General features: G+C 39.4%; 1 protein-coding gene across 1 annotated transcript in view; it reads left to right on the forward strand.

Moving 5' to 3' along the window:
* The window catches only part of LOC119052107 (guanine nucleotide-binding protein G(q) subunit alpha), a 270598-nt gene extending 259058 nt beyond the window's left edge, over nucleotides 1-11540 (forward strand). The window contains exons 6-7 of the mRNA XM_037149107.2: nucleotides 993-1146; nucleotides 6301-11540. Coding sequence (XP_037005002.1) covers nucleotides 993-1146; nucleotides 6301-6491 — 345 coding nt within the window. The 3' untranslated portion in view covers nucleotides 6492-11540. The remainder of the gene's footprint in view (nucleotides 1-992; nucleotides 1147-6300) is intronic.
* Nucleotides 11541-12500: the final 960 nt, after the last annotated feature.

Consider the following 12500-nt stretch of genomic DNA (forward strand, 5'->3'; position numbering starts at 1 on the left):
ATGGCCTCAGTCCATTTGGGCTGCTGTATGTATCAAAATCCTGTAGCCTGGATGCATTAGAAACAGCAAACATTGATTTCTTACAGTTCTAGAAGCTGAGAAAAGGCCAAGATCGAGGTGCAGGCAGTTTTAGTGTCTGGGGAAGGCCTGCTTCCTGGCTCATAGGCAGTTGTCTGTCTTCTTGCTCTGTCCTCATGTGTCAGAAGGGGTGAGGGAGCCCCCCCAAAGTTATTTCTGGAAGGACAACAATCCCACCCACCTCCTGATGAGTCTGCCTCCTAATACCACCACAGGGAGCGTTAGGACTTCACGGTGTGAATTTTGGAGAGACACACTTGCAGTCCATAACAAATGTGGTCCGGGGGAGCCGACATCTCTGAGACCACGTTTACCCAGGCCAGGCAAGGTGACTGCGTGGAGACCAGCCACGCCACTGCACTTACTTGCTCATGGCCTGTCCTTGGGTTCTGCGGCCACTTTGCTCTTCCATGTCCATCTCTGTGGGGGCACAGACCACGTCCCTTAAACTGTCCTCGCTGTTTAAAAATAGAATTAATTCTGATGCCCAAGTTAAACACAGATTAGGCAACACAAAAGTGAAGCCTAGTATTATATTTAGCTCTTAATTCAGATCGGAAGTATTTAGTCACAAATGAATAATTTTTTGGTGAAATGTATGACAGTGTTCCAGTTACAACATGATTCTCTAGGCTTTGATTGTTTACTCTTAAGGTTGAAGAAGTTATCTCAGCAGATTTATCATTATTCTCTTGTGCTTATCAACCTGAGAGTTTACATCATGAAAACAGCTTATATGTGTACCTGTCCTGAACCAGGGCGCGTAAATCCTGACAAAAGTTACCACAGCTCAGCCCAAGGCTGCAAAAATCAGATGCATACAGAAGGCGGATGGGACTTCCGAAATAAACACAGTTCACAGATCGAATAATCGAGTAATTCATGCCTGGTTTTGTTTTTTGTTTTTTTTCCAGAACCGAATGGAGGAAAGCAAAGCACTCTTTAGAACAATTATCACATATCCCTGGTTCCAGAACTCCTCAGTTATTCTGTTCTTAAACAAGAAAGATCTTCTAGAGGAGAAAATCATGTATTCCCACCTAGTCGACTACTTCCCGGAATATGACGGTGAGTCAGCACTCAGGAGCTGGCCCAGGAGCTGGGTGGCATTTTCCCTCCCAGACCAGCGCAAGAGCTAACCCTCCGCCAGCGCCCTTGCCACCTTTGCCCTCAGAAGCATGTGTGTTGTGACTGAGGAAGGGCAGATTTTCATTTGCTCTGTCTCTCAATGACATGCAACTCACAGCGGAACAAAACAGCTTCTTGCATGTTTGAAATAGGTCTGTCAGAGTGAGGAGCGACCCAGCAGCGTTGACCGGTTGTGTATCAGCCATTGTAATTCCCTCTGTATCCACCTTTCCTTTGGTGATGGGCTGCCTCTATTGCTCTCTGGAGAGAACACAGTTCTGTGGTCAAGAGCCCATGTCCTGAAGCCAGTCTACTCAGATTCTGATTTGTACACCCTTTATATAGGCCCACAGTGAAGTAACTTAATTCCCCTGGGCCTTAGGACCAAGTTCAAGGGGTTATTTTATAGACTGTAATAGATAGCATATGTGTGACATTTAACATGATGACTGACAAACACATAGTGAAATGTTTACTTTTGACAGGCTTCATGAGCCAGTGAAGTACCATGCTGCGTAGGAAAGGTATCCATCCTTTAAGCTCTTCCTCTGGCATGTAGAATCAATAGTACTCACTTCAGTATTCATTCTGCTTTGCATTATTTATTTCCTTCTTATAAACAGATCTTGCCTCACCTAGACTGTAAAATCCTGAACTGGACGTGACATCCAACCCATTCTGAGAAATACTTGATCAGTTGATAACAAAATGCACCCACACACAGCCACTCTAAAACAGTTGAAAGAATCACAGCTGCTGCCCCATAAAGTTTTATTGAAACAACCACATCCATTCATTTAGGCAGTCAGTGGCTGCCTTCAAGCTGCAACAGCAGAATTACATAGTCAGGAGAGAGATCAACTGCCGAAAATACTCACTCTGGCCCTTCACAGGGAGAGTTTGCCAAACCTTGGTCCAGCTAGAATAGTAGTTAATCAAACTTTGACTTCACAGACTTCCAGCCCTGCCACTTACTGGCCACGATGCCTTTCTTCCTAAGTAAAAAAAATCAAATGGAATCATACAGTGAAGTCACTTAGCACATTGCCTGCCACAGAAGAGCGCAAACTAAAAGTGCGTATTACAGAGGGTGTATAACAGGAGGGGAACAGAGTGTTTTAAAAATTACTTCGTCAGCATGGTATCTGGGATGGACATCAGTTGAACAGTGTTTCTGTACTTCTGAGAGCCCCCTCTGAAAGGTAATTACTTCGGAAATCTATGATTCATTTTGGTTTCACAGCTTTCTATGCATACACGAATGCATCAGGAATGGCCTTCTCCTTGTCTTTTCATCCCCCTCTCACCCCACATGCTTCTGGCCCTGGGCCGCCCGCAGAAGAGGTACATGTACGTTGAAAGAGCTGAAAGTCCCTGCCCAAATCCGTGTAAGATTCTGAAGGTTGGCGAACAGAAAGGAGAAATGGTCACGGGTGTTATCAAGGATTAGAGATAATACCGTTTTCGTTGATGGCGTGTTCTCCATCCCTTCTCCAAGGACATTTTCCTTGTGCACTGTTTCTTTAAAAACACATTCCTGGCTTCAGCAGGGTTTTCACTTTTACCTCTTTCAGTTCGCTAGTAACCTGCCACCGAGTCACACATGCCTGCAACTGTATTCCTAAGGCTCCCTGAGAAAACCGCAGAAGGAACCCACTTAGTGTGTCCTCGACATGCTCTCCCACAGCAGCAGGCTAGCTCTTTAAACACGACATCAGCCCACATGAAATTAGCACACAGCGTCTGGCTTACACCGAAACATACGTGCTGGCCTCACACCCCTGGGAAGAGGGACCCATAATCTTTCTCGGAATTGGGTGAGAATCTGCAGATGAGAAGTGATGCCACCCCCCCCCCCCCCCCCAATGCGTAGTGCCCACGTGTGGGGCCACTTTGCGGTCCTGGCTGCTCCCGTTCAGGATGGTGGAAGGTGGACCCAGCACAGCCCACCCCCTGAGGCTCGAGCTGCTCCGCACAGCACGCGTGGTCACATCATACACTGCTTGTGTTTTTCTGCAAAAAACAAAAACTTTTTCTCCCTCTCCCCCTATGCAACATCTTCCTGATCTCCTTTGTCATATTTTCCTCACATTCCTCATCACTGTGAGTATTTTCCTTCCATCATATGCCCATTGTGAATGTCTTAACATCTGAAGATGATGTTTAAATCTCCCCCAGAACCATGTAATGCACATAGGACTTTGCCATGGCAGAAAGACACAGTGTTATCCACAAAGCAGATGCAGCTGTCATTTCACAAAATTCAAAGCCCTTGGAAGATGAGCTAAGACTGATAAAACTGCAGGCTACTCACTCTGCAGGGATGTTTTTATAATAAACATATTTATAGTATTGTAAATTTCACACTTCCACATTTCTGCACTTACAAGGTCTTAATCATAATGAATGCCATTTCCATATTTCTCTTTAGGGAGGGAAATTATCATTTCCACATGGACTTGAATTGCAAAATTGTTCAGAGACTGTGGAATTCTCTTTCTGCTTTGATAGTTCTAATGATATCTTTGTAGTTTATGCTTATTCCGATAGCATAATTTATACTTAAAAACATAACACACTCCAAGTGCTCTTTAATGAACTTGAGTCTAGTTCTTATATTCTTTAGAAGAAAAAGAAAGAAAAATAGGTGGACCCTTTTTTTCAAATGGGGTAAGTACAAAATCATATCTAAGTTCATTCATTCACAAGGTAGAAAGACAGTGTTCTTTGATGAAAATGAGAAATATTCCCAGCTAATAGTCTACTAGATTTAGTTACATTTTTATTATTGCTATGAAATTAGTAACTTAACCATAATACATTAAAAAAGGACAGTAAATAATTTTGTTTACATATATTTAATACCGTTTTTAATTATGGCACTTTTTAAATCAATAGACCAGCTTTGTTCATCGTTGACCAAAATTTCAGTTCTAAGTACCTTATATATTCCACTTATACTAAGTGGAATCATGCTATTTTTGTTCTTTTGTGTTTGGCTTATTTTACTTGGTTTTATGTTTTCAAGGTTCATGAATGTTGTGAAGTCTATCAACTTCATTTTTCTGGCTGAATAATACTCCACTGCATGTGTATACTACTTTGTGATTATCCATTCCTCTGTTGTTGGACCTTTTGGCTGTTCTGACTATGCAGCAATGAATAGTGATGTACAAGTATGTGTAAGAGGCAAAAGAAGGTTTACAGTTGTGAGTATGGGAAACAGTGTATTCCTGTATTTTTTCTATATGAACAACTGCAAACCTACTTTGCCATCCCCTGAATATCTAGGAATATAACTGCTGGGTCATGTGGTAATTGTATGGGTTTTTTTGTTTTTTGTTTTTTGTTGGTTTTTTTCTGAGGAACCACCAAATTGTTTTCTACAGTGGCTGCACCATTTTACATTCCCACTAGCAATGCACAAGAGTTCAAGTTTCTCCACATCCTTGCCAACACTTGCTATTTTCTACTTTTTTTAATTACAGTCATTCTAATAGATGGGAAGTAGTAGTCTCACTGGTTTTGATTTGCATTCCTGCAAAGATTAATGATGTTGAATATATTGTGTTTATTGGCCACTTGTATATCTTCTTTGGAGAAATATATATTCTTTTTAAAATTTTTACTCATTTTTCAGAGAGGAAGGTTAGAGAGAGGGACAGACATGTATTTGTTGTTCTACCCATTCATGCATTCACTGGTTAATTCTTGTATGTGCCCTCACTGGGAACCACACCCACAACCCTGGTGCATTGGGACAAAGCTCCAACCAACTTAGCTACTCAACCAGGGCAGGAGAAATCTATATTCTATAGATACATATTTTATATTAACCTTTTATCAAATTGTGATTTACAAATATTTTCTCCCATTCTTTATATTTCATTTTTACTTTCTTGATAATGTCATTTAATACACAAAGTTTTTCATTTTGATTGGGTCTATTCTCTATTTCCTTGTCAACACTTGTTGTCTGGGGGGAAGATGATTGTAATCAATCTACATGCAGAACTCCTAACAACTTAACACCAAAAACCAAATAATCTAATTTAAAAATGGGCAGATAACCTGAAGAAACATTTCTTTAAAGAGGATATACAGATAGCCAATAAAGATGCCCAACATCACTAACCACCAGAAAAATGCAAATTAAAACCACAATGAGATATCACCTCACACTTGTCAGAATACCATCGATAAATCAACAAACAACATGCATTGTTGGTAGGATTGAAAATTGGTGCAATCACTATGGAAACCAGTAAGGAGGGTCCTCAAAATATTAAAAATAACTGTCCTGTGACCCAGTAATTCTGCTTCTGGGTATTTATCCAAGAAATTCAAAACACTAATTCAGAAAAATATATTTGGCCCTGTGTTTATTGCAACATTATTTACAATAGCCAAGATACAGAAGCAACCTAAGTATCCGTCAGTAGATGAATGGATAACAATGTGGTTCATAGATGATAGATAGATAGATAGATAGATAGATAGATAGATAGATAGATAGATAGATAGATAGATAGAGGAATATTACTCAGTCATAAAAAGAATGAAATCTTGCCATTTGCAGCAACATGGATGGACCTAGATGGAAAATTAAATAAGTCTGACAGAGAAAGGCAGATGCCACTTGATTTTGCTTGTATGTAAAATCTAAAAAACAATAAACAAAACTCATAGATACAGAAAATAAGCTCATGGTTGCCAAATGGGAGGAGGATTGGGGGATGGGTGAAAAAGGTGTAGAGATTAAAGAGTACTTAATTACCAGTTATAAAATAGTCAAAGGGATGTTAAAGTACAGCATCGGGAATATAGTCAATATTGTAATAATTGTGTGTGGTATCACATGGGTACTAAATTTACTGGGGTGATCACATCATAAGTTATATAAATGTCTAGTCATTATGTTATACATCTGAAACTAATACATGTCAACTGGAATTGAAAAAAGATACAGGTACCTTACTTTAAAAAGATGCAATACAGATGTCCTTTCATGGCCATAGAGTCAATAAGCATTTATTGAGCAAATGCATTAATGCATCAACTAATGAACTGTTCCTCTCTTCCCTTGGCCAACAGGACCCCAGAGAGATGCCCAGGCAGCTCGAGAATTCATCCTGAAGATGTTCGTGGACCTGAACCCAGACAGTGACAAAATTATCTACTCCCACTTCACATGCGCCACAGACACCGAGAACATCCGCTTTGTCTTTGCTGCCGTCAAGGACACCATCCTCCAGTTGAACCTGAAGGAGTACAATCTGGTCTAATTGTGCCTCCTCGACACCGCCCTTCCCTTCCTTGGTGGGCTATTGAAGCTATACAAGAGGGACTGTATTTCTGTGGAAAACAATTTGCATAATACTAATTTATTGCCGTCCTGGACTCTGTGTGAGCGTGTCCACAGAGTTTGTAGTAAATATTATGATTTTATTTAAACTATTCAGAGGAAAAACAGGATGCTGAAGTACAGTCCCAGCACATTTCCTCTCTATCTTTTTTTTAGGCAAAATCGTGACTCAATGTATTTTAAATTCTCGGTCCTGCACTCAGAAGAGTTCTCTCTCTCTCTCCATCTCTCCCCCCACCCTCTCCCTCTCTCTCTTTTTCTATTGAGCAAAACAAAGCTGATTTCTTTTTACCCTCCTGATTTTTCCCCGATTACAATGGCCTTTATCCTAGTTCCATTCTTGGTCAGGGTTTTCTCTCAAATGAAACCGTCAGGACAACGTTATTTGACTTAAGCCATCAACATCAGCTTAACAGTTTGTAGTTTTTGCTGAAGGATTATAAGTATTAATACTATGGTTTTAAACGTATTGCTCTGGATACACACATAGAGCTTTTTATATAACTATATTGTCTTGCCTCACTTTGGGCTGGAAGCCCATCTCACAGTTAAGTTCATTTCTCTTGGATTTCTGCCTTCAGCCCTAGCTTGGTCGCTCAGAGAAAGGTGTGGAAGTCGGTAAGGAGCGGGCGGAGCCACGCAGGAGGCGTCCTTCCTTTTGGAATGCCACGTGCCATTGTCAGGCCTGCCTTCCTCGCTTTTTCTTTTTTCCCACCCTCTGTTCTTTAAATTGCAGATGCCAAAAAAGATGCCAACAGACACTACATTACCCCAATGGCTGCTACCCAGGCCCTTTCCATAGGTTGCTCTTCATTGTTTTCTTTTGGTTAAGACTTTTCCTCCCTTTTTTCCTTAGTGTTCGGGCCACAGTTTTTCGATGACTTTTATTATGGGTATGTGTTGCCAAACCTGGCTTTTTGTAAAACAGAATAAGAAGAACTTCAAATAAAAAAGCCGGTGTCTTAAAATGCAGGTGAATAAGACTGTGAAGCCTAAAGTGATTGGCTTGAGAATGAACCTGAAACACCAATTGCCAAACATTTGGTAACTGTAAATTTGATTTTCACGGTCCATTCTTTTCTTTGACCTTAATTACATTGTTCAGTCTTCACGTTCCATGTCGTGTGTCCAAATCGGCAGTGTGGACAGTGTTTTCTGTGATGCAACGTGGAATTTGCTTGTGTCTCTTCATTTGAAGCCAGTTTTACTCTCTTTACATGCTTAAAGTTGAGTAAGTCTGCCAAGAACATTGATTGATAGTGTTATTCTGAAACTTCAGTTTGCAAACTCTGAAGCTATTCTAGTTTGCCACCTTGGGATCTTTTTATACTGGTGACTAGTTAAGTTCGAACTTAAGGAAGATTTGTGGACTTAACTCAAAAGTAACCTCTCATTGTTCTGTAAAATGTGTATTTATGTACCTGAACCTACTAAGAGAGATGTTTTGAGTTCTCTATGTGCAATTTTCAACAAATGCAAAAAAATACCGTACATACATGGATGAGCTCTTCTGTGGAGCAGCTTTAGTTGAAACATGGTTTAAGAAAATAAAACATGGTTTGTTTTCAACCTGCTGGGAAGTTAGAACTAGGCCATGACACTGGGCTCGTTCTAACTGTAATACTATTCGGCACAAGTCTCAACTTCCATATAAATCACTCTCTTGGAACAACGAAGGGGAGGGAGAAAATGAACGGCTTATTAGATGAGTTACCAGAGTTACTAAACAGTAATTAAATGTTCTCATTCTTCACTCTCCCAGCCTCAAACAACACAGGTTACTTTTTTTCCTTGCTCAGAAGCACCTGTAATTTAATTCAGAAACAGACTGCCTGTAGGTATAGTGCAATTATGAAAGCTCTAATCATTGTACATACATCTCTCTCTTGATATTGTAGCATCCATACTGGCTTTGTGATCATTAATTTTTTGGCGGATTGAATGTGCTGTATTGATATGTATCTATGTAATTGTATGTCTTATAGCTAATTCACATTTTGAATAATGTTATTTTATTTACTTTTTTAAGAGAGGAGAATGTAAATTTGTCAGTTTATTTCTGACTAGGGATATTATTTTTTCCATTTAGAAAAGAAAAAAAAAATCTTACTGTCGTACAGAGCGGTACTAGCATCGTGCTGTCTAAAACCATTTGCACATTCCTGAGCAGAGGTATACTGATTATAAGACCCAAAGGTAATTTCATAGCAAAATACATAAAATCAGCTGGAGCTTTTATACAAACATGGAAACCAACTTTGTAGAACTTTTGCCATTTGATGTAGGATTGGAATATGAGCTTTTATACAAATCATATTCTTACTTGGCAAATGCACAGTTTAGTATTACCTCTCTGATGGCCTTTATTAGAAAGGCAGTTTTAGAAGCTATTGTGACCCACTAAGGAGATGTTTTAACAGCTAGAGACCACTGCTTGCCTGAAAGGGCAGTCTTAAATTTGGTGCAGAAAAAAAAAAAAAAAAAAAAAGTAAACATTTGAAGGCCTACAGTGTATAGAGAAAACCTCATCACAAGATCATAAGTGTTACAGTTGTAGGGAATCAAGATATTCTATTTAATAGAGCTATAGTAGATTGTAGTTGATTAAACCTGATCTCAAAGCTCAGAAGAAGCTGAGCGAAACAGGGAAAGATTGTTCTATTTGTCTTCATGAAATTGGGATGGAATTGCTATGCAGAATTGGGGTTTGGGGCCTCACTGTTTGTCTTAGGGTGCATGACAAGATCCCTTCTCTTGAGAAAGGAAAATATTGATCACCCTAGCTGCAGCGATGCCTGGAAACCTAATTGTATCCACACTAGTCAATCGAAGCTAAAGGATTTTCTTTTTTTTTTTTTGTTTCTTTGTTCGGGGTTTTATTGAAGGGGCTAGGGGCGGGAAGGGATTCTTTTCAGTTTTGTATAAAAACAAAGTTTACTCATGCTTTATATTATATTGTGATTGCAAGCGTTATAAGCGTGTACCACTGGACTCCTGTCGATGCTTAGGTAACAGAGGCCTGTGGCAAGTTTTATGGTGACTTGGGCATGTCTTACTCAGAAACAAAAACAAAAACCCTTTCTTCAGCATACCGAGGCAAGCAGCCATTTCATGACTCACTCAACACATCGCAGTGTACCAGTTTACAGATGATTTTCCCCTTTTTTGCGTGACACAGCAGTTCCAACCCACAGAGAAATCCTTATTTGTAAATTGGAGGTTTGTACTATGCCTTACAGAGCTTAAATTCAGAAGTTTGTGCCTCATACCTGAAACAAAGGGAAATAGCACACCCATTCAAAAGTGAATACGTCTGTCCCCTCCAAGTTGTCAGTGTTTTTTTAAAAACATTTCCATAGAAAGAGCTCTGTTGAATGTCACCAATGAACTGGGGGGAAAATCCTCTTAGGAACCTGCCTATGTTGTTTACTAGCCGATGACATCTACAGAAGGTATTTGAAGAACACCTGAAACTTGTATTTTTTTTTTTGTAGATTAACTAGCAGGTCTAATATTTTAAAAAGGTAGTTCAGCTAAAGGACAATTTACTTTTTGTACTTCAGACTATCTTGATTGTCAAGGTGTACGAACTGTAATCTTAAAATTTATACTGCCACACGATTGTAAATTGTAGTTGTCTTAAGTTAGGAATCGGTGAAATGCTATTTATGCTGGATTTGGGTCAAAATGACTTATTTGCAAAAAAATTTAAAATAATGGGAAGAAAGGGCTGCATAATGAAATACTGCAAGACTCAGATATTGGTTGGAAATAACTTTCAAATTACCTTCAATTTCCCTTTGTTTTCAGTTTCTTAAAAAAAGAATGAATGAAATGAAATATAGCAGAATGTTAACCCATATAAAAATAAAGTGTACCCAAATATTGTAATGTATATTGCTGCTCTTCTTAAGGTTTTCAAACCACTTAATTGGTAATTGACAACATAATTGGTAATTGACAACATTTCAATTGATACAAATAAGCTATGCTTGGTATACATAAATACTTTCTTCCAAAGATATATCTTTGGTTAGAAACACACAAAAATTAAAGTGCATAATATTGTATGTTTATCTCTCTTTACATATTTCCAGCATATGTAGTGTTAATAGATCTGTCCTGGTAACTATGTCTTTGGGATTTCATTTTGGTTCCATCCAATTAGGAAAAGAAATGGCCTAGTTGTATGTATGTCATTAGCTAGAGATTTTTGGAGCTAAACACCTGCCGTTTAGTAGCTACTTAGTACAGAGTCTCACCTTGTCATTTATTTCTCTCAGAAAAACCATTTCCTGCCTCTCTTTCCAACTACCGGTGCCCTTTCAATAACACACTTGCCTCTAGAATCATCTGTCCCAAGTGTGCATACCACCTAGCACATAGTAGGTGCTCAGATACTCATTTCCTTCTTACGTCCCTTTGCTCTGATGTAACTTCATTTCCCCACACGATTCCAACTGATCAAAAATGACATTTACATGTTATTAAGACACCTATTGGATGAAATTGGATCTTACATGGGTAAGGGAATTCTGATTTTTGTACAAGCTATAGTAGACAGTAGAACAACAGGGAAGAAGATATTTGGTAGAATATTTTTAAGTTGAGGAACAAAGATAGAAAATGACTGTGTGACTTCGTTCAGGTTACGTTGACAGAAACACGTTCCTGGTGGGCTTCTTTTCCTGGAAGAACTCTCTAAATGCAGCTCTTGCTGGAATCCTCACCCGTCATCACCCTGGGGAACCCTTCCTAGACACACATATTTAGGGAGTTTTGTCAGAAAACATTTTTAACTTGCAGTATTTAAAAGAATCATATTTACTGTTCTTACAATGTCATTCAAATGCATGTATTGTCTACTGTTTGGGGACGGGAGTTAGTTTTGCAAAAAGAAAACACCTAATGTTGTACAATAATGCCCCAATTATCTTGCTGGTTAAAAATACAGTATTTTTGGCCATAATTTGTACTACAGTATTCTTCATTCTTGAGTTTTGCTTTTGAAGTTGCCCAAGCCTCTCTCAGAATGTTTTTTTTTATTACGAGCAGTACTGAAATAAATCTTTTTTTCCTTAAAACACTTCATACTTACTGCACATGCATTTTCCAAACTAGGTTCACAAACTAGTGTCTAAACCAAGCAAAAGAAAGAAAAGTATTTTCCCTTCTGTACATTAGCAGGAATTTCAGTCTGCTTTAGTAGGGGTATTCATATTGATTTAAAGAAAAACTTGCCCTGACTTAGGTTGCAAGTAACTGTAAAAATCAGTTTATATAGCTGCTCAATAAAGACTTACAAAGGGCCACCTATCCTCCACCTGAGTCTTTCTTCTAATGAGAAAGGATGCTGGCCTGCAGGGGCAGTGCTTGACCTAGAGTTTTCCCAGTGAAAACTCCAGCAGCGCGGGCACAGGACCTGTGGAGGTGTCTTTCATGTCTGTGCCTCTTAGAAGCACTCATCTTGGCTTTTGAAATCAGCTAAAAAGTAGGGGGGTTGGGGAGGGTTGGCGATTTTGTGAAGTTGGTGTTGATGGTGGCAAGTGTTTTGCTAGAGAATCCGGGCCTGTGCAGGGTCTTAAAACCCTAACAAAAGCAAAACGTGGTCCTGCTACTTTATGATTGGGTCTCTCTGATTGACACCCAGCTTTTACTTAGGGAATTTTGTGTTTTTCAGCAAACTGTTCATCTAAATACTCTAGAGAAGAAAGATTCATTCTTACAGAAATATGGTTTAAGGCTCTCCTATCCCAGTCCTGCACGTCCTAGGGACCCTTTCCAGTAGATGGTGTTCCCTTCTCTCTGGATCAGACAGTTAAGGGAATGGTGTGACGGGACAGTCGCCTAGAACAGGCCTGGAGCGATCAGTTCCCGCAGCCTCTCTGCAGAGAAGCAGGGTGTTGTTAGGCTGCCCTCAGTTCTCCCA

This window comes from Artibeus jamaicensis, unplaced genomic scaffold, assembly GCF_021234435.1.
Source record: "Artibeus jamaicensis isolate MK-2021 breed Jamaican fruit bat unplaced genomic scaffold, CSHL_Jam_final scaffold_1964, whole genome shotgun sequence".
NCBI lineage: Eukaryota > Metazoa > Chordata > Mammalia > Chiroptera > Phyllostomidae > Artibeus > Artibeus jamaicensis.